This window comes from Heloderma suspectum, chromosome 5, assembly GCF_057233095.1.
Source record: "Heloderma suspectum isolate Gila_16-S chromosome 5, 16-S_ref, whole genome shotgun sequence".
In the NCBI taxonomy this organism is placed as follows: Eukaryota; Metazoa; Chordata; class Lepidosauria; order Squamata; family Helodermatidae; genus Heloderma; species Heloderma suspectum.
This window is the reverse complement of record NC_139462.1, coordinates 133,385,297-133,408,245: the sequence shown is the minus strand read 5'-3', so window position 1 is coordinate 133,408,245 and position 22,949 is coordinate 133,385,297. Positions and strand designations below refer to the sequence as shown.

Genomic DNA, 22,949 nt, shown 5'->3' with positions numbered 1-22,949 from the left:
GTCCTTTAAATTCTGCTGAGTTAAACAGTGGTTGGGTATTTAGTACAAAGTAGTTAATGGGAAAACATAACTGGAGTGTGTATGGGATCATCTCCCAGAGTCCCTTGCATACTATTCTCATGCCTCAAACTGCTTTTTGAACTTGGCAGAGGGCTCTGTCGAGACAAGCTTCCAAGAAAGAAATCTGCAACCAGGTAGGTGTCCTAACAGAACACACAGATGTGCCTCTACGGTTATCATTCAGAGGCACAGTCTAGTAAAACAGCTCATTACATGGTAAAACTATTCCTGGAATGCACTACTGCAGACTCAAAGTGGTGGTGGTGAGATTGCGTATGAATGCACACCCAGGAAAAAAAAAAAAAAATCTTGAGTGCTATGTGTGCACATGACACACACAATTCAGTTATGTAATCTCCTGCCATCTGAAGTGTTACAGTATAAGGGCCCTTTTATCATGTGATGTATTGTTTGTGTAGACTTCCTGAAGCAAGTGTTCATTATTCATAAGAGGCACATCACCATGGATCCTTAATCGTGTGAACAAGCTCCCATCCATAAAATTCTGGGAATGTTTGACCAATGTTAAGCACTCTGAATTCTTATTTCAGTGAGAAAAGCATCTGCTTCAACCTTTCTTATTCAAGTCCGTGGGACCTAAAAGCACTTAACTTCGGATAGATTGTGCCCACTGTCTGTCGCTCGTGAAGTGTCCACTAAAACTAGGTGGGTTTTTTATGCCATAAGTACTTGAATTAAAGAAAAATAATTTTAAAATGTGCCTTTGGAAGAGCAGCCCAGTCTATTGGCAAATGCAAACTATTTTAATAGTACTCTTATTTGTTAGCAACAGAAAGACTGTAAAAGCTGCTACGATGTGCTATAGTTCATCCTTGTGCAGTGGGAAAATAATGATCACACTTCAAGTGGGATCAATCATAACAATGTGTAATTGGACAGTATGATCTTTTATGAGTTGAAGAGAGAGAGAGAGAGAGAGAGAGAGAGAGAAGGAGGCAAAACAAAACAAAGGCTTTTTGCACTAAGATCCACCGCTCACCAGCAGATAACTGGGTACTGAATAGATCAGAGAGAAAAGTGCCAAGGTTAGTCTGCTAATAAAATTATCTCCAGGCAGAAGAGCTTCATGAGGCAACAAATACATTTGTGATTCCTCCAGAAGAAACAGTGGTCATTTCTGCTTTCCTGTGGATTATTTTACAAGACACTGCAGGCAAGAAGGTACAAATAATCCCCAAATAGGTCTCTGGACAGCTCCAATAATGTTATTTATTACTTGAAAAATCAGCATCGTGCAGGAATTGATGTATTGTTGAGTTCTTCCCCCCTCCCTGCCCAAATTCTTTTTCTGGTCCACCAGCTAACAAAATTAAACATGAAAGGACATAAAACCGCATCACCAGAACGGGACAAGCTTCACCTGCTTGCTGGGTTGTCAATCATGAAAGCGACCCACACAGGTCGTCTTGTCTCCCCCTGACCATTTCCTCCTGTTTATGGATGGCACCTTGCCAAGGGATCACAGATGCAGGACAGAAGAGATGGAGGAGAGGCATTTCTTCCATTCTCCTTTTAACAGGCATCTGATTTGCCATCAAGGCCTCCCTATTTCAGATACTGACCAACTGTACCTCTCCCTAGACAGTAACTGACAGTCCTTGGTGTAGAAAATGTTTTGGAAGGTGGTCTTTGGGGAAGATATTTTTCCCCAAGTTTGAAAGGAACTTAGAAATGTAAATGTCCTCCAGAGCCATATAAAGATACGTTCCAACAACCCACAACTGCTTTCTTTGCCCCCCCTTCCTTTTGAGAGATGTGACAAACTCTGAACTATGAAGGGCAAAGTTTTTGATCAGGCTTTGGTCTTGCTAGGGCCTACGGTGGCCACGTACGTATCGCCAGAAAAGCGGAAATACACCACCCTTCCCCCCAAAAGAGGACAGCAATCTGCATAAAATCTGCACATGCTAATTCATATGTATAGATGCAAATGTAGAAATAATTATAATAATGTATAGAAATAGAAATACAGTATATCTCACCATAGTGTAGAAGGCTGTGACCAAGTAACCTGTGTGCTGTCCAGGGGCCAACTTTTAATGGGCAACAGTTCTTATGGTTCTTGATATTTAAACTGGACCTTGGCAGGGCAGTGCTTCAAATAGAGGATGGTCCTCTGTAAAAGAGGAGACATGGCCACCCTACCAGGGTCCGGTTCAATTAGAGATGGATTAATATCCAGCCTTTGCAGTGACATTCCCTGAAGCCCTCTTCATGACCTCCTCTCCCCTTATGAGTTGTACAAACTGGTGTGTGCATGTAGGAAAAAGCACTACAGAGCCTGTGGCTCTTAGGCCCTGATGTGTTTAGCAAAAACCTCATCACCACGCAAAATGACCTAGGGGCCTGATCCACTTGGACCCCATCCAGAATCTGTATCAATGTGTGAATCATCCCCCCCAAAAAAAGTTCTGGGACATTAAGCTGATATTAATGAATGAGTTAATACTGGAATTATTCTGAATTAATACTGGAACAGACTTGGGTGGGCCTGCCAACCCCTTTTAAAATTAATTTCTTGATCACTCACATCCTGATTACACATGCATTCACTTTGATGTTAGCCCCACTGATTTCGATAGTTCATATGGCTTAAGGCTGCAGCCTTAAAAACTGGAAATTAGGAATGGCTTCTAAGGTTACCAGAGGGACCTGGGATCAGCTGCATGGCCCCAGCCCGTGCCTTTGTCATCAAGCTGGAAACCTAAAGGGAAGGGTCACTACCACCATAGCAGCTTTCCATGACAGCCCCATCCCAACAACTTCCTTCTTGCATAATCACAGCCAGCCACTGAATGAGTCTTGCAGCAATGCCTGTGATTGGGACGTCCGTGAAAGTGGATCCTAAGACAAACTTGCTTCCAATTGATCCCATGAACCACAAGACCATGGATCCTGCCTGTATTACAATTCATGGCATTGTTTTATGCAAATAAATGGAGCATCAGTAAGTCATGCACATGTCTGAATGCATAACCAGCCACAATTGACTCCAGGAAGCATACTGTAATCCAGAAACTGGAATTTCAGAACAAAGCAGAAGGCCCCTACGCTAGATTTTGTTCTTGATAATTTCATTAATTCATTTTATAGCCCAGCTCAGCCGAAGTGATCAGAGTGGATAAGAATACGTTTCAGGAGGCAAAATTATTAAATCCAAAAGGAAAGCTACATTTATTTGCAATTGATTATGGCCATTACGAAGTTACTGCATTCTTCAGACCTATTTGGAATCGAGTGCATTTCCACTTCTAGGCAAGAAGACTTCTTCCAGATGATACTTTTAGAAGAAAGGGTGAGGATGGGTCGGACCAATATTCATTTAAAGTAAGTTTTAAAGATGCAAACAATATTTTTCCCCTCCCTACCACAGCATTCCAAATGTTTCTGGTACGTACTCTGTGCTTAAAAATGGTGTGCAAAGAAATACATAATTCAGCAGCCTGTATAAATGATGCACATTTCATAATTTTGCACAATAGAGTCTGCTTTCAGGTGGGGCATGAAGCTATGCAGGGCACTGCACACACATACACACAATGGGAACCTCTGGGAAACCTTGGCTACCTCTTCCAGCTCCTGAGAATTCACAAGAAATTGCCCAGTTTCAGGCATAGGTCCACAGCAGAAACTTGCTCTCTGCCCCCCCCCCCGCCCCCAACACCCACAACTGGAACAGAGATTCCTCAGGAAGCTGAATTCTGGACCCAATGCCAAATGTTGTGCTCCTATGAAATATGCCTGTGTTATAACCAAGCAGCAGCAAAAAACACAAGCAGATAGGTAGCATGAAAAAGACGATCTCCCATACCTGGCTGTGCAGTAAACCAGACAATATTATCTACATACATTGGACTGACCATGTGTTAATCTCCCAGCTATAAAAAGATATTCATTATGAAAAGGGAGAAGAAAAACACACCCTGTATTGCATTGAACATTGATCAAGCAATGTTTGTACAGTGATTTCCAGGGCTCAATTGCTGTGTAACAGCATCATCCTTTAAAATGTACAAAACAAGAAATCTCCAAGAAATAGTCTAATATTGCTCTTCAATATTCTTCCATCGATGCTTAAGACCCGAAGCAAACTTCAGTAAACTTTAGCTTTCAGTCAGCCCACAAATGGCTGGAAAATGTTTCAATTCAAGTAAGTACTTGGAAGTATTAACATGGGCTGCCATTTTCAGGTTTGTTTGTTTAAAGGTGCAAGATATATGTATTTAGATATATAACCCATGTACAGACAAGGTGTGCTGGGAAGGTTTCTGTTGTTGAAGCAGAAGAAATTGGTTAACCTCCTGTGGCACAGACCCATTTCTACTGTTTATGCCCATTGAACTGACTTCATAATGAAGTCACAGGAAGGTAGGTTCTAACACTGATTATAAATTATGTGGCTGAAGCCAGTGGTCTTCCGTTGTGTTATAGAAATCACTGAATTTCACTTTTTTCTGGTGTTAAAATAATTTTCAGCGCTATGTTTACAAAGTGCAAGGTCAATCACTTGAAGAAGTGACAGTTTAAAAAAGAATAATTTAAAAAGTTACAATGGCACCATCCCATTTACCAGCTGGACCTTCATTTCTTGAAGGCTGTTCATTATCTTCTTCTGGTGCCCAACAAGTGTGATTCCAAGACGCCTCAAATCCCTGCATGAAGAAAGCACACGTTGATTCCAAAAGGTTGACTCACCAGGAAGATGGCTGTACTTGATCACCCACGTGCTTTTAAAATTATTTTTAACTTCCAGCGCTCTCCAGCCACACCACTTAAAGCACTTCACAATAAATGTTAAGGATTACTTGGAGGGAAAATCCTCCTTTCCCCTTCCAGAAGACTCTGCTTCCCCCATCCCAACTGAGCTGGCAGGGAGACGTCCACCTAAATTTATCTCTGGGTTGGAAGGAGGGCAATGAAGCAACCCAGGTACTAGATGGCAGGGAAGAGCAGTATTCCAAGTCAAAGGAAGTCTTGAAAACTTGTGAGTGGACTTGCAGTATCTGATGGAGCATGCAGCATTCATGTGAGTTTTCGGGAACAGGACTATCGAAGTGTTCTACAAAAAGAATGCTCCTCACTGCAAAAATCTTAGGAGTTCGGGCTTTCAGAATTATTATTAGATCCTCACCTTCCCCAGTGCTCAGTTCTCACTTTTCAGCCACGTCATTGTGCTGCTGTGTTTTTGGAACCTAAACATAGGAACATAAGAAGCTGCCTTATACCAGCTCAGACTATTTGTCTGTCTAGTTCAGGATTGTCTGCTATGACTGAGACCCTGGCAAGACTGTGGCTTACCAGGGTCTCAAGACTCTTTTGAAACTGGCTTCACAGTTTCTGTAGTTTGGGTGGTCCAACGAGCTTTGTGAATGCAAACATACAATGCAAGTGAACTACACCAAGAGGACTAACCCATATGAAACGTCAGAGCAGCTCCATGCGCCCTTTGAAATGCCAGAAAGCAAAACAAAATAATAGCTAAAATTTCATTCATCAGTCTGCTTCTGAGAATGGTTTGTGGGAGCTGGTGGGTTCTCCTTTGCTGGCGGTGGTTATTTATTATTTATTTACAATATTTATATACCTCTCCATATCTAGACCACATTTTGGAACACAAGAGATAAAACAGTAAAAAGATAAAAAGATTAACACCAGATTAAAATGATGCTATTTTAAAAAACAGAATACCACTAGAACCAGTGACTGGTCAATTAAGGAAAGCCTCCAGGAACACCGGTTTTTTCAGGAGGCGCTAGAAACAGCACAGTGTTGGTGGCTGCCTGACCTCCAGAGGCAGGGGGTTCCAAAGAAAGGGGGCCACCACACTGAAGGCTCTTCTCCTGGTGGACTCCAATCGAGCCATAGGTCCATGTGGAAGCAGACGCTGGATGGCCATCTGTCAGGGAGACAGTGCAGAACCTGCAATGAGCAGGAGGTTGGACTAGATCAGGCATCAGCCACCTGGTGCCCGTGGGTGCTCACCAGGACCCTGCTCACCCCCACTGACACTTCCGCCTCCTGCCACTCTCGGCAGCTAGGAAGCAGGAAGCCAGCTGATCAAGAGACTTGTCTCCCAGTTGGCTGAATTCCTGCTTCCTTGCTGCTGAGGTGAACACAGTGGGAGGCAGAAGTAGCAGTGGGGGATGAGTGGGGTAGAATAATGGGGCCTAGAAGGAAGGTAGTGGAGGCAGGAATAAGAAAGGAGAGGCAGCAGGGGAAAGAAGAGGCGGTGAGGGGAGGAGAAGGAAGATGGTAGGGCAAGAAAAGTGGAAATCCTGGAGGACAGAAGGTGAGAAAATTTGCCCATGGCCATGAAAAAAAAATAGTCACGTGTACCTGCAGGCCCATAAAGGTTCCCTGCCCCTGGACTAGATGATCTCCAAGGTCCCTTCCAACTCTTATGATTTATAAAAAATATGTAACTAATTCTTAAAGTCTTAGCGGCCTCTCATGGTTGCCTCCACTGAGTTCTGAAAATTGCTCAGCCAACAATGCCTTAGTAAAGCTGTTCATTGTTAGTGACAAACTATGGGTTGTTTTGGCACCCAGCACCAGGCTGGATTGGATTCCTCATGTTTAAATCCTTAGAAAATGATACTCCATGCTTCCCGAGACATCTCGGGGAAGCCTTACCTTGCCTCTAGTCATTCTGCGCTCTTGATGTCCTCTCAACTCTCATGTTATCAGATCACATATTTTCCTCTGCAGAGATGGAAATTGCTGCATGTGGCACGTCAAGGGAATGTAAGCCACAAGCCACTCTAATGTACATCTATTGGACTGGTTTATTTGATGGGAGCTCCTCAGTGCTTCCCTAAAAACTTTGTTTTCCTTTTAGGGCTAGCCTCTGACCAGGCCTATGTGGGCTCTGGGCCAAGAAAAGCTGCATTAACTCGTATAGACTATGTGCACTGAATACATTTGCATAATTTCTCCGATTTTACATGAGCAATTCTGAAATGCTTGCTCTTTGGCAAACTGTCTTCCAGTTGTGTTAGTTAGCGGGAAGGCCAAGTGTCTAGGCACATCACTGGTCTTGGCTTCTGACAGCTGTATTCTTAGGCTCACAAGCAGCAGGTGAGGTGGCAACCTGGTGGTACCACTTTATACTGGGGGGGACGACTCTCATGACCAAATGCTCCTCCCTACAAACAAACCATTATCTACATCGAAAACATAATGTCAGAGAAAAGGATGTCGGCCTAGCCTTCTTCCTAATTTATCCTAATAAGCTAGAGTTTACGTAGAGGGAATGCATACATGCGGTGAAATATTCAGTCATGGGAGCCCCCACCTTCAGTCTGAAGTGGTACAATCCAGGTTACTGCTTCAGCTGCTGTTTGCCAGAACTTGGCTTCATTCAGCCAACCCTCTGGCCCTGAAGTTTCAGCAAAGGTCGCACACACACTGTCAAGTATATCTCTGCGCTATAAACATCTAGATTCTTGCTTTAAAACAAAAGCACAAGAAAAACAACAAAGCTGGAACATTCAGGAAGGTAAACTTCCCACCCACGATGCTCCATGCTTTTCCTTAGCTGCTGCTGAACAGGTCTGCCGCATGGCCTGGTTTTGCCCGAATTCTGGCCACGCTCCCTCTGTGGGCCAAATCTGACATTACTTCAAACGTGTATCTAGCAGCTACGTCTTTTTCAATGTTCCCTCTAGAGGAGGCACAGAGGCCTGATGAGGGCCCTGGAGTGGGGAGATCAGGTACCTTAAAATTTGGATCAGGCACCTTTCACCTAAAAATGAAAATGACACACATCACATTTAAAGTGATGTCCGCTTTGGCCCACCCTCACACAGACATAACACCCATATCACACCCGCTCCTGCATTCCATTGTTGCACCCAAATGAACTTCCTGCTTCCTTTTAAAGCTTCCCTCCCCCTTGGCAGAAATGAGAGCTGCTCACAGAAAACCCCAGAGGAATCCAGGATTTTAGTGGACCTGTAATTGGGCAGCAGCAGCATATTGTCCCTCCCCACAAAAAATAAAAGAAATAACCAATGCCCTGCCAATGCCAATCCAAAGTCTATTAACTCCATATGACATTTTTATTTAGAATACCTATATTCCCATTTTAGAGTCCAAGAGGCTCTCAAAGCGACGTACAGAAGATTCTCAAAATAAAATTACACTCCGATCTAGTATAGGAACAAAAATGACATGTTGTCCTAATGGAGCGAGGATAATTCTGCCAGCATTTCCTGCCCTTGTCCTTGTTCTTCGCCTGGAGTCATACCAGGCAGCAGCTCCCAACAAGATCCTCTGAGGCAAGGGAGTGGGTCTGAGCAGCTGGAACTCACAGGCTGGCGGGCAGCTGCAGCTGAGCGTGGCTTGCTATAGCCCTGCAACACACGCCACTGTTAAAATTTCAAATGCCTCGGATTTCCAGCTAAAACTCCCTTACTCAAAACACGCCTCTGATTGCAGCAAAAGTCCATTTACTTAAATTCAGGCCCCTACACACATGCGGCCAGACTCAAACTGCATGCACAGGTCTTGTGTTCTAGCGACTTGCATGCAGGGACATGGAGCTGCAGGGGAGGAAGGGAAGGTCACACCAAGTGGAGAAAGGCAGGGTGCAACTTATATCGGGTACAGCTAGCAAGGCAAGACATGCAGGCTAAGTTCTGGTCATCAACCTCCCCTGTTTTGTCAGTAACTGTGTGGCCCAGGGCTGGGTGAATGCTGGAAGATGGAACTCAATGGCTGCCAAAAGCTTCAGCCATTCCTGCAACTGCCACCCAAACATTTGGGGTTGGATCCAACGTTGTCACTGTGCATACAGCTGGCGGAATGGCCCTTGCACATCTGCTCCTCCTCCCTGCTGCCCCTTGCTTGCCCTCCACATCTGCTTTGGAGGGTTGGGAGACCCTCTGGAGGAGATCTGGAAGGCACACAGAGGACTGCAGGCAGGAAAAGAGGATGAGGAAGGGCCGTTCTGCCAGCAGTATCGGTCCTGTGGGTGCACTGAGGAAGTTGGATCCAACCCCTGGGGTGTGGTGATGGCATTAGAACCTGAAGCTGGCTGGCCCATGCCCTGTACCCAGAGACTCCTTAAGGGGGGGGGGCTCTCTTTTGTGTGAAGGAGCAGGGAACCCACCTCCACTCAGTTACTAAGGATGTTGCCTGGTGCCCCAATGCCAGGTGTAAAAGAAACACAGAAACAATTGTGATGTAGGAAATCGATCCCATAGGGGAAACCGGAGAGAGGAGGTTCTCCAGAGATTATTACGGGGAAGACAAAACCCCTGGGACCTTTGTAGCCAATTGTGACCTCGGATAAAAATCCTTCCCACCCCTGTCAACCAGTGATACACCGCCATGCGCAAAGTGTCATAATAACGATCATGTAAAGTGGTGAGATTAAGTGAGAGCAGAAGTGAATGGGTTGGCAGGCTGAGAATGCAACGGCCAGGTCTGTGGAGGGCTGGACCAGAGAGGGGTTCTCTCTCTGGTCCACTCAGGCACTGGTTCCGCTCCTTCTTCATGCTGCACCCTAACTTGGCTGAGGGGAGGTGGCAGTTAGCCAGCTGCATTGCACACAGAGATCCTTCCACCCTGCCCACTCCCAGCCCAGCACAAAGTGGGCTACCCACAGCAAGCAGCGATCCAGTCTTCCACTTCTAAATCTGTAAACAATAAAGAAAATAATTACAGATCCCACACAAAATCAGTCCTGAATTAGGAAGAGCGGGGATTCCTGTTTTTGCCCCGCTACCATTTTTTTTAGGGGTGGTGGGAATGCTGCTGCCCTGTCACAGGTACACTACAACCCTGGATTTCTCCATTGATTTGTATGATGTCCCTTCCACCCTAGGAAGCTCTGAGCACCTGCTTTGCATGCAGAAGGGCCCGGGTTCAGTCCTCAGCATCTCCAGGAACGTCTGGGAAAGACTCCTGTCTCAGAGCCTGGAGAGCCACTCTCAGACCGTGCAGACCAGGGGTGGGCAACTTGTGGCCCTTCCGATGTTTTGGCCTACAACTCCTAGAAGCCAAGCCAGCATAGCCAATGGTGGGGCGGGGGGTCATGGGAGATGTAGGCCAAAACATCTGGGGGGCCACAAGATACCCCTGGTGTAGACCACCCTGATCTGGCTAGACCAATGGTCTCCCTCTATTATAAGACAGCTTCCTATCTTCCAAGGAAAACCAAAGACCACAAGCAAAGGGAACCCAGAGAATCTATTACAAGTGTATGCACTTATTGACCAAGAAGAAGAAAAATACACAATGTGTGAACCTGCCTCATTGTCAATCATAACTCTACTTATGTGAGGGGAAGTAGCAATAGGGTCATGTGTCCTACACACATTGAATACATATGAGCTGCAGCAGAGGGAGAGATGAAAGCAGGGCCGTTCCATCAGCTCTGCTGAAAGACCAGGTTCGTCAGGCCTTCCCTCCCTCAACTGCCACCAGGCAGCACGCACCCCATCAGACTGCAGCAGGGGAGACGGGAAACAGGGCCATTCCATCAGCTCTATTGAAATACCAGCTCCATTGGACTCCTCCGCCTCTCCCATTCCAGCTGGTCATTATAAGAACTACTATTTAACTTGAAACTGTGTTTGCTGTTTTCCTCTTCTCCCCCCCATCCCTCTTTCTTTTTATGTCATGTATTTTAGATACCTCTTGTTTTTATTGACGGTGTGTACGCTGCTCTTGGAACATTTTTGGCTGAAAAGTGGGGTAAAAATGCTTTGAATACATACAGTGAGGAACATAATAAGGAATGTCTATGCATACAAAAAGGAAGGATAAAAGACACTGGCGCTAGACTTCACTAGATTCAAAGATTTCTTACAATATGCACATAATAAGCTTATAACTATATTTTAATATCTACTTAGCCATTAAGGGATACATGCTAATGTAAAAAAGGCCAACATCCTGTTTCCTTGCTTTAAAGTAGCATTGGAAAGGGGTGATTTGGAGTAGAAAAGTAGCTGCAGTGGTAATGGTAGGATCCTTACCCCTTCCCCACTTAACCACCATTTTTATGGAGTTTCCTTAATGTTCATACATTACCTCAATGATTCTTATCATACTGGAATAGGTGTTGGCTGAGTCTGGTAGCTTGCCTAAAGCTACCCAGAGAATTCATGACAGAAATGAGTTTTGAACCTATCCACACTTCACCAAGGCTCATGGAAACCAACAAACCTCTACTGAAGTCAATGCGATATGCACACAACAGCAGCCTATATCTTACTTCTGCTGATGAGGACTTTTTTTTTCCTCACCAAGGCTACGCTCTACAACCACCTTTCCTAATCTGGTGCCCCCCAAAAGGTTTGGACTTAAACTGCCATCAGCTCTAGCCAATGGCCAGGAAAGCTGGGAGTTGTAGTCAAAAACGTCTGGGGGGCAGGAGGTTGGGAAAGGCTACTCTACAAACGGAGGGAGGACTTCCTTTTTTAGTATCAAACTGTTGGTTTGAAGACTTGGCGGAAGAACAAGGAACTCCCCCCATCCCACTCTGCACCCAAACTGCTAGTTGCAGATGAATTCAGTATATCTGGAGCCATGCACCGCTGGAGCAACAGAATTCGAGGCTGCAGCATGCTATGCCTCTCCCCGACAAGCTTTGCTGTTGTCAGAGAAGAAACCATGACCAAAATGATGCTTCCACTGATACTTGCTCAACTTTTTGAGGCAAGCACCAGAAGCAGAGAATGGATGACGCAGTTTAACTACTCAATATGCCCAATTTCCATAACTGGCTATTTGCATGATATGCATATTAGAGACCTTGCTTATGGCAACCCTAGCCCTGAAATTCTAACTTCCTGAAATCATTATGGCTGCTCATGGAGTGAAGGACAGTTTTGCCAGTTGAGACTCTTCGATTCCCAAGGGATTTCTGCATAAAAACGTTCATCTGCTCTTGTTGTTTATCCCTTTCCTAACAGCAGCATGGCATCAAAGCTCTTCTTGACATTATTACCATGTCACAGAATGAAGAATGAGGAATAAAAAGCAAGAGCCGGTGAATTCTTGATTTTCTTTTTTCTCACTGAGTGAGGGTTGGGTTTTTTTTATTATAAATAAACATTTATTTTAAAGCAAAAACAAAAAACAATTACAATATAACACAACAGACACACACATATTATTTTTACAAATATCAGAGCTGTCCACCAGATGACAAGCAACAAGGCGTCCTGAGATTCAGTGAGTACATATCTTTCAAAAGGGAGATGTGAAGAAGTCCACCTTTTCTTGTTAGCCATTAAAGTCCAGCCAAGTATACGACTAAAGAGGCCAGTCTCATGAGCTAGCTATTCTTGAGGTTGTTCTGGAAAAGTTATCCTTGCTGGGTAAGGGAAGAGCTCCAGAGACACTCAAAGCCACCCGAAATTGTCCACATGTTTAGAAAATAGTTGTTCTTTCTCTCCTGTGGTAACAGTCTGATAATCCAGACGGAAGCATAGGTGGAAAACAAGGATATCCATCTCCTTTGCTAGAATTAGAACTACATGGCAAAATGAAAGTCGGAACACTGATGGTCAGGCCTTTTTGCTGATGCAGCCTGAACAGAGCACAGGACTTGGGGCAATAGCTACAGGAGACTGTTATTTTTTCCGATGTGTTATTATTCAAAAGGCAGCACTGTTGAGACTGTGCATTTCAGCAGGGCCGTGCTGGATGAAGGAAGGATTCTGACTGGACTATGGAAAAGAAGCCACCAAGATTTTAAAATTGTTTCAGGTGAATCAGGTTGTGAGTAGACAGCTCAAAACAACTCCCAAAGGCCCCGCTTCCTAAAAGACACAACACAAGGCCCTTTGAAGGAGTCTTAAGTTGTGCACTCAGATTTAGAGACACCTCAAACTACCACAAACTTAAAAATCTTGGTTTGGGTGACATAATTTTAGACTTGCTTGCTCACCTTTCTAGTACATGGCAGACATATAGGGTTGCCTTTTCCCCCGCCGCCCCGCTCCGCCCTAGGACCATTTTCCTCTTTTTTAAAGTAATCTCTAGCCTGTTTCTTGAGTGGGCTAAAATTTCAGGATACGAGATCTGGGAATCAGGAGAACCGGCCCTTAATTTAAAACTACGTTTTATCACTGCAGTTTGAAGGATGAAAAATATTCTGAGGTGTTCAATTCTGGTTTTCATCTGATCCCCGCAAGTCCCAGCTCTGGAACAGAATGAACAGTCATCCCCATTGAACAGGTCACAACACATTTAAACCCCAAACCTTGTCCGTTTTTCTCTCTTCCAAATGAACTCTTAACCATTGTCTGGTTTTCCAGAAAATGTTGAAGGTCTCTCATGGTTTTAGTGTAGAGCAGGGATATTAAACCTCTTTCAGCCCAAGGGATGTTCCATTTCAGAGAAGCTCTCAGGGGCTGCATTCTAATGCTGGGCAAGAGACATGCCCCAAATACCAGGATATTACAGCTTAAAGCTCTTCCTGCCAGTAACTGAGCCTTAGGAGGGGCATTTGAAACTTTTAGAATGGGGAACAAACCATGCAAAAGCCAGGAGACCACCAAAAAATGGGTGGGGTTGGGGCCAGGAGAAGGGGGCGTGGCCATCTGGGAAACCCTGGGCAGCTGAATTGGGTACCCCATGTGGGCTGGGCCAGGCCCTCGGGCCTGAGCTAATACACTCCTGGTGTAGAGACACATAAATATATGAGGTGCTTCTCCTTTCCCCACCAACCATGTTCTCAGGCTTTCAACTGATACAAATTGTGAGGGCTTTGAAGGTGAAAGCGATTTATATCACCGGAGGCTCTGGACCAATGTTCTTAACTGTGCAACTGTTTTCCTGAAGCTGCCACCAAATGTCACCCCGAAACAAAATTTGGGAGGGCATTCTCCTTTTATCAAATGTCTGAGGAATTCTGAGGGAGGCCAAGACTTTTATGAAGATGTGACATTTTTCCAGGAGAGCCACAATTCCCTGCTCTTTTCTACTTGGACACAGCATCATCATCTGGCCTCAGCCAGCTAAGTCAAATGAAACAAAAATTTGCAGCAGTCTTCGTATTTTGTCTGTGCACATGTGTGAAACCATATGTTTTTAGGTATATAGAATAGGTACAACAATACAGGAGTTTAATTTATCAGTCCGTTGCAATTTTTTGTCAAGAGCAAACAATCAACTCCAACAAGAATGCAACTTCATAGCAAAACTCAAACAAGTTGTCTAGAAATTCCACCTTTCACATGTAAAGATCTACAACTGCATGAAACCCATAGCCAGTTTATACAGTAGGGACAAACTGGGACAAAGAAGATGCATGATTGGTGGGTGATTTGTCTGTTTTGCTTCTGCTTTAATGTCTGAAGTGGGCCTTGGGAATGTTGCCCATAATAAAAGCTGGATCATGCTTTTAAAAATTCAGATACAAAAATTATAGGTGGAGGTTCCCCTTCCAGCTGACGATTTTTTAAAGGGCAACATGTTATGACTTCTGAGGGAGAAAAAGAACAAATAAAGATACTGATGGAGATAAGCCACATGGAAAAGCTTGGAGGGTAGAGGTACTCCTTTGAAGTTAAGTAGGTAAAGGGAGTTAGTTTACTATACTTGTGGAACAGATGACTGAAGTCAATGAATTATTATGTTAGATTATTATGTTTGTCCAGATTTACTCTTGGTAGTGATGTCCTGCGGTGCTTCCAGATGGAGGGCTCCTACCACTAACAATGATAACGCATTTTGCAGTAAGTCCATCTTTTTTTTTTTTCCTTAACAGATTTTCTGTGGCAAGGAAAAAGATGGAAGCAGCAATGGGAGAACACGGGAAAGCTACGACTGAAGACAACATAATCTAGACCCCCTCAAAAATTCCACAAAAGATGCAGGATGATGGTGGGAAGCATCATGGATACACTTGATACCTGCACTGAGCAGGGGTTGGACTCAATGGCCTTATATGCCCCTTCCAACCCTACAATTTATGATTCTATGACTTCTTTAAAAATTCTGTTGACTGGATTTTGACTACTTTTTATCCCAGGTGTATTTTAATGTTGGTACTTTTATACGTGCAAAAAAATCAACAGTATTCAGATTAATAAATCGACTCCCCCAAAAGCTAAGCTCAAATGGTAAAATATTGCCATTACCATGGCAGCGCATTAATAGCACAAATGGTTAGGGTCGAGTGCAATTAAGATTAAAGTGGAGGCCCAATCCCTTACCTATGGCCACTTCTAAGTTTAATGCGGGAAAGACTACCCATGTGAAACACACGCACTATTCATGACTAATGTTGCTCTGAGTACATTTTATTCAGGGACTTTTTATTCCTGAATATAACATGTATAGTGTAAATGGAGTCTAAGATCCTTAGAGGTCATCTGAGATTTACAGATCTCACAGATAATGAGATGCTGAAGTTCCACTTAATGCATTACCAACAGCAGATGTGGCAGAAGAAGAAACAACAACCACACTTCTTGTTTCTCTGTATGCATGCAATGTACACAAACTGGTTTTCTGAATTTTTTCATGTTAACAACAACAACAACAACAAAATGCCACATAGCCTGAAAGGCAGCTAAATCTGCCTAGGTAAAAATTTCTCCTGAAATGAACAGACCCCCAATCAACTCAGTATAGGAACTGGGTTAGATGTGGGGTGAGGAGAGGCTTTCAAATCTTTCAGGAACTGTCAGAAGCTTTGGACAAAATCTACCAGAAAGTTCTTTGTGTAAGTCCCACCAGCATGAATGGCACAAGAACATGATTATATCCTTGTTCAGCTTTGGCTCTTTTGAGCTTCTCTGGCTTCCAAGAGGATGGCCACGCCCAACACAGACTGAGGCCTGGTTTACACATGCAACAGAATGAGGTGGTAGAGCAGACTATACCATTTCAGAGTGCAGGTGGTGGAGGGCAGTGGTGATGGCAGCATTTTTTATCACCTTGCAAGTACACGGCTAGATCAGAAACGACTAACAGTCTTGTGGCACCTTAAAGACTAAGAAATGTATTCCAGCATAAGTTTTCATGGACATGGTCCACTTCATCAGATGCATGGAGTGTTCACCTCAAATTGGCAGTTCCATATACTCATGCTTTTGGGTGAGGATTGTAAATACTGAGGTCAGAGGGAATTGGGATGTAGCAAGCAGGCTGGACAACCTTTCTCTGCAATGTGCTAATTTTCTACCTGCAGGTTTGGGGGAAGGTTAAAAAAAGGTGATCCTCTATCTGCAGTCTAAAGTAGTACCCTCTAGCATTCTAGCTCATTCTGTGTGGATGTCAGAGCCCTCAGAGGTGCGCTGAAATCTGGCCTGGTTCATGACATGCCTCCTCAGCTCTTATGACTCCATGGACAGAATAGTGCTCCATGGTCCTTTGTTTCAGATAGAAAGGAAGAATATGTGTTCTGAATATTCCATTCTTGAATAGTATTCTCACAATATATATGTTGCTATATGGTTAGGGCAGAAGGCAAAAGAGGAGCGGGGAGGGGGGGGGATGAAGGAAAAGCCAGTTCTCAGGAAATTCTGTGGTATGAGGATCTGATGGTTAAGAACTCATGATGGAAAAAAACACACACACAAAAGCTGGTGACAAAAGTATGGTGAGGAAAAAAAGACACTGGAGTCTTCATTCTGCTACTAGTTCAGATATTATCTTGGTAGCAGAGTTGCTGCTGGGAACCAGTACCACACAGGTGTGGTTAGCCACTTTCATTCAATGGCCCCAATGTAATTTTGGCTGATATTAAGCAGGCCAGGGAAGCTCCTCATTTTCAGAGTTAAGGGTACGTGTTCCCTGGCATGGCTAACATTTGCTCAAACCATAATATAATTCCTCTTAGGGCCTATCTATACTGTAAATGTATCATATTGGGGTTTCCACCAAAAGAAACCTGGGAATTGTAGTTTGGTTGGTGTGTTAAAAACACCCTGCTAAAGATCACACAGAGAACAACAGGTCCTGGGGTTCTCTGGGGAGAGAAGATGACTATTAAACCTGTTGTGTCTGCAGGTTAAGCGCACCTTTAGTCTCTGTGGGACTTGTTGCGTTTTCTGCATGTTAATGTGACAGCGATCCCCCAGGAAATTCCACCAGAATGAGATCTTTACAACCACATTCAAAATATATCGCATGGAACCTGAAACCAGTTGGACTAAATTCTAAGTAAAGCATTTACGATATGAGATTAAAACTTCACTGAAACCAGAGAGGATCCTGCTTCACAAGTTTAATTCATTCTTGAGACAGATACATTCCAAGGGGAATTAAGCTTCGGCAACTGTAGATTTACTTCAACCCCCCCCCCCCAAATCTCATTAGATATTAATTAGTTGGATTTGGTTATATTGTGTTTGTGTTAGTTTGTACACACTGGGTAGATGAGATTTTTGAAAGCACCTCTGGGGCATGATTTCTGAAAATCGCCTATTTTTGTGTCACCCAAGGGGAAATATAGCTTCAAGTGTCAAAATCTTAGTAAATGCTGAAGTAACGTACAGGCACAAATACATGTACATGTTACTTAAGAGAAATGCAAAACGCATTTACTATACCAGTTTTAGAGTTCTTGGTACATTCCATAGGATTAGATTCCACTGAGCAAAGTAGTACATGCAAAAATACAGGACACACCTGACCCAAATGACACCCAAATGACTGCCTTCTTTGAATGGCAGAGTTCTTCCAACTCTTGTGTGGAGTGGCCCACCCACAACACAGAAAACACAGTATCAGGCTACTCCAAAGAAACAAAAATGATGTAAGAATTTAGAATACACAACATCTTTTGCATTTTCCCTTTTAGCCATTAAAACCAAACTACAGACTTTTTTCTTAACTGAAATTCTGCCATTATCTTATGAGCACAAGAAGGTGGAAATCCTACCATGCCATGCCAGATGGTAATTTTGAGAATGGACAACACTGACCACTGGTTAGCTCCAGCGGTCTGAGCAGGATCTGAAGATTCCCCAGTCAAATGCAATACAATTCAGAAACAGAAATAATGAGCAAAACAGATCCAGTTTTTCTTGACCACTGCTTCATTTTTGATTAGATCTTGCACACAACTGTAAGTGTTCATGGATAACCATTAATCAAGGGCCCTTATTTGCTGTGCTAGAATTCAAAATAGGGAATACAGGCCTCAACATTTGTTATACAATATTGGAATCTGCTCATGAGTTGTAAACAGAAGGTCACCCGTGATTGTTTGGAATCAGGGTCTGATTCTGCTCCATTGACTTTTGGTGGAGAAAGGAACTAATTCACTCTGTTGAAGTCAATCACTGAATCTGGAATGGCTTCCATAATTCACTCTACAATTATTCCCCTCTCCCTTATCTGATACAGATGCAGGGAAGGTGAAGTGTCTTAGCACAACCAGGGAGCTATGATAGGCTCCCTGCATTCAACAGTCTGAAAGAGGGTTGTTGTTGTTTTTTAACATACATAAAAGTGTTCTGATGGGAGGAAATTAAACAAACAAAGCACAAAACTCTCCCCCCGCCCCCCTGCCCAACTGCATCTCAGACTGTCTGGGTGCCTTGTGTGGCCAGGATGGCGCTTGGCTGCATGAAGCTCTGAGGAGAGAGGATTGTGTTTAAAGAGGCACACATGCAAATAAACTCAAGAGTGCACCGTGACATTTTTTTAAAAGCCCGCCCAACACCGGGGAAATTGGCAAGGATTTTCTGAAACTTAAAAGACTCCTAAGAAGCCTGATGAAAGGGATGAGCTTGATAAATTACACGATGCTTTTTCTAGGCAGCGGACAGAAAAAGGGGCTGGAGGGGAATCCGTGTCGATTTCAAAGTGCTTTTTCTAAAAAATAAATTCTGTGCACCCCTATGCCACAGCTCCCTGTCTAAGATGCAGGCAAGGGTAGTTCTTTGAAAAGAAAAGTCCCCCCTCATGGGATTGCTTCTCTGCTGTGACATTCCACACAAGCCACCTAAATCCCAGGTGCAAGGGAATGTCTTACCATCCTGGCTGTGTTAGATACTCCTACATATGACAATCGCAAAGGCAGGCAGGGAATATGTTTCTGTTTTTATTTTCTTCTCTCCTGTCATGGGAACTCTTCTCTGCAGAAACTTTCCCCATGGGATCGTTTCTCTGCTTCTACAGAGAAATGATCCCATGAGGGGAAGATTAAATACAAGACAGCCTTGAATGTGTCAAGGCCTCCAAGGCAGGGAGAGATAAGCAAAACCATCTTCCCCTCCTTGGAATGGAGGCCTCCCTGTATTTCTGTACTGCAGAAAGAACTGGCTCCTGGATTTGTTCCAGAATTGTTTCCACTCCTACAAGAAGCTGTGGTTCTAGCCTGGATAGCAGTGGGGATGAAAGACTCCACCATCTCATATATATATATATATATATATACACACACACACACACACACATATATACACAATATATATATTGTATGTGTGTGTGTGTGTGTGTGTGTGTGTGTGTATATATATATATATATATATATATAGTGAATATATATATATATATATATATATATATATATATATATTGTGAAGTCAAGACTGATGCATGCAAGAAAGGAGTATCTTCTTCAAAACTCTCACAGCTACACCATGGTGGAATCAGGGTGAGAGTTCCTTTGCTACATGAAAAAGTCAAACCACCTGTAAAAACTGGGATGTTGTTGCCATGTTCAAACTCAAGTGCTAGTTCATTAATGCAAAGGAATGGATGTACTGTCAACAACGGTGGTCACCACAAGTTCAACTCTCTCATTGGTCTGTATAGAGGATATAAATGGTGAGGCGACCCTAGAATCAGATGACAGTGTTCCAAAAACTAAAATGCTTCCAATTGTCCTCTACCTTTACTCTCTATCTGGCTTCCAACCAACAGGCTTCTCCCTTATTTCAATGAAAATGATCAGGAAAGCTACTCACTCCAAGGTCACCTGAGCCACAGCGTCCATGGAACTGTATCCATTTTCCATGAAAATCTCTGTGTACCGTCCCATTTTGATGGCTTCCAGCCATTCACCTACAGATCTGTAGACACCATTTCCCAGTGGGCTGTGTTCACCTAATAAATTTGAAACTCTAAAAAAGAAACCAAGATTCAAGTTAAGACAAGCATTTTTTTTTTATATCACTCATTTGGGTATTACAGTTCAGGCATAAAATTGTTTTGCCTGGAGTAAAAGCGGTAGGTAATAAGTTATCCAGTTGATCTTGAAGTACCCAAGTCTGGCTTCTGCACTGATTAACAGCAGAGAGTATTTTATGTGGAGTTGACCTGGGGCAACTTTTCAGCTTAAAAACAGTGATTTCAGGAGGAGGTAACACTGCCTGCTGCTTCCCCCCACCCCCCTGGCCCTTAATCTTACCTTTTTGTGGTTGTTTGCTACTATTCACAGCCCCTGATTCCTTTCTACTGCTATTTTTATAGCCATTCTGCTCTGCTTCTTTCATGCTCAAGTGATTCCATCCAGTCAGGGATCATATACTGGATGTGAAGTTCTCATACCACTATGCAGCTGCTCAGGCTTGGTGACTTGCTGACATCACCAAAAGCAAATGAAGCCCATTTAGAGTTAGGGAAAGAGTGACACAACCCTTGCGAGAGTGATGTCCCTCTCTGTCAGTCTGCCCCCCCACTCACAAGTCAAAACACTCTTAGGGGGAGGGGGAGCAGCGGTGGCTCACTAGGGAAGCAGAGATGCTTCCCCGCATGGCTGACCCCTGAGCTGGAAATGACAATTCTGAGAAGGGTCAGGAGTGTGATTTCCCGCTGGGATCATGGGTATCTGCAGTTTTCTTTGGGGAACCGTAAGAGAAGACAGGAGCGGCCCATGAATGCCATATACAGTTTTGTAAACAGTCCTGGCAAATGATTGCAAATCCCAGGTGGGGTGGTGATGGTGGGGCTTTCACACAATACTACTTACTGGTGCAACATGAACCCACAAAATGTTGTCAGCATGCCCTTATGTCTTAAGGTCCAGGAGCTCTCTTCTCCTTGATCCAATGCCATGTCTGAGAATCTTGTTTATTTGTGCTGGGCTTTGGTGGCTGGGGCAAAGCCAATGTGGACAGAGATTTTAGCTTCTGTCACATAGCCACTCATTTTAAAATTTTAGATGCGTTTATTTTAAAGCAGGCCTGCACAACACGTGATCCATCAAGCTCAATGCAACACACCAGCAATGTATTATTATGGATTTCCTCTCAGATTTTGGTGAACAGAGTTATCTCTGTGGGCTGGTTTGCACATCACAATAAGCCACCATGTAAAGAAGCCTTGGTGGGTTAGTTGTTCACTCACTAACCCACGTTACTCCTAGATGATCAGGTGCTCTGTGGCTTGCCATGGCTTGTTTCCCGCTTAGTCCTCCCACCAACTCCCGGTCCGTATCCCATGGGCCTTTGTGGCACAACCTCAGCAGCCTAATCCACTAATGAGCACAAATGCGCTCATTAGCAGAGTAAGATTTATTCTGCGGATTTTTTTTCACTTTCAGGGAGATTTGCATATATTTAATGTAATTTTTTTCATATTCAGGGAGATTTGTGCAATTTTAACTGTTAGGTTTTTTAAAACGTTCAGGGCGATTTGCACAAATTTGCTAAAGCACAGTAAGCACCGTGCTTATTCGCAGTAACTACTATGCATAAGAGCAGTAGTTACTGTGCTTTAGTGAATTTGCGCAAATCTTCCTGGGTGTTAAAAAATGTTACATTTGTGCAAACCTCCCCAAAGGTGGAAAAATTACATTAAATATGCGCATATCTCACAAAGGTGGGGAAAAAAGAATGTTAAATTTGTGCCAATCTCCTTGAAGGTGGACAAAATGGTGTCACTGTCTAGGGGTGTGATGAAGCGGAGGAGTAAATTGACTACTGTCATATCAAGATGTAATAGAGAGGGGATATGATTAGTGAGATTGCAAGAAGCAACCGGGTTTTTTGCCACTCTTGCCAGGTGGGTCTGTAGCCTTTTCTGACAAGCCATGCAGAAGCCATTGTGCAGGGTTCACACATCACAAGCCACTCTGAAACAAACAAGACTGACATCCCACCGTGGGTTGTTGTGTTGTGCGAACTAGGTCTGTGGTTGCAATACCACTTGCAAAACCTGGCCCAGAGTCATCAGCTTGACAAAAGAGTGTTAGTAGAAAAAGGGCCAAGGGGGGCAGACTATCGTTTGTGGAGGAGACACAGAGAGAGCAAGCACTGGAGAATGCCTTTTGGGGAGCTATCTCTCTCTTTCTCTCTGGCTATCTGATGCAGAACAGTGGTTTACTTTTTGTCAGCATGTTAAGCTGTACCTCCACTTATGCTTAACCTGTATATCTGCAAATAAAATCAAATATTGCAAAACACCACAATCCCTCAGTGACCTCCTTCCAAAGGGAATCAAACCCAGGTAAATGCTATAGCCTTAGAACGTCTCTCCACTCGAAGGCGTGGGGTGAGTATAACAGTAGTATCTCCTGCCAGGTGCTTAACAACCCCTCTTGCCTTCACAGTTCTAGGCTGCACTTGGCTTGATGGATCACAGACTACACAGGCTTGCATCAAACCACTGTTTCCCTTGGCCTCAAAGTCTCCGAGAAGACTCACTGGACTCCAGACTTAAATTAAAAATGTACAGAACTGCAAACCATTTTAATTAAAAATTTATAGAACTCCATCTTTACTGGAGATGTAATAGTCAGAATGTCGACCTATTTCATATCTTTTGGTCCTGTCCCAAAATTCAGACGTTCAGACAAAAAATAATAGGAGTTGATCATGGGTTATAGACTACTGCATCAGCCATTAGTATTATTGTTTGGAAATCTTAAAGATCTGGTCTTAGCTGACAATGTGAAAATGGTTCAATATTTACTATCAGAAGTTTGGTTAACAATATCCTGTAATTAG

General features: G+C 43.6%; 1 protein-coding gene across 1 annotated transcript in view; it reads right to left on the bottom strand.

Moving 5' to 3' along the window:
- Positions 1-22,949, bottom strand: part of EPHA5 (EPH receptor A5) — a 409,399-nt gene that overhangs the window by 40,642 nt on the left and 345,808 nt on the right. The window contains exon 18 of the mRNA XM_084859796.1: positions 19,968-20,123. Within this exon, the coding sequence (XP_084715922.1) occupies positions 19,968-20,123 (156 nt within the window). The remainder of the gene's footprint in view (positions 1-19,967; positions 20,124-22,949) is intronic.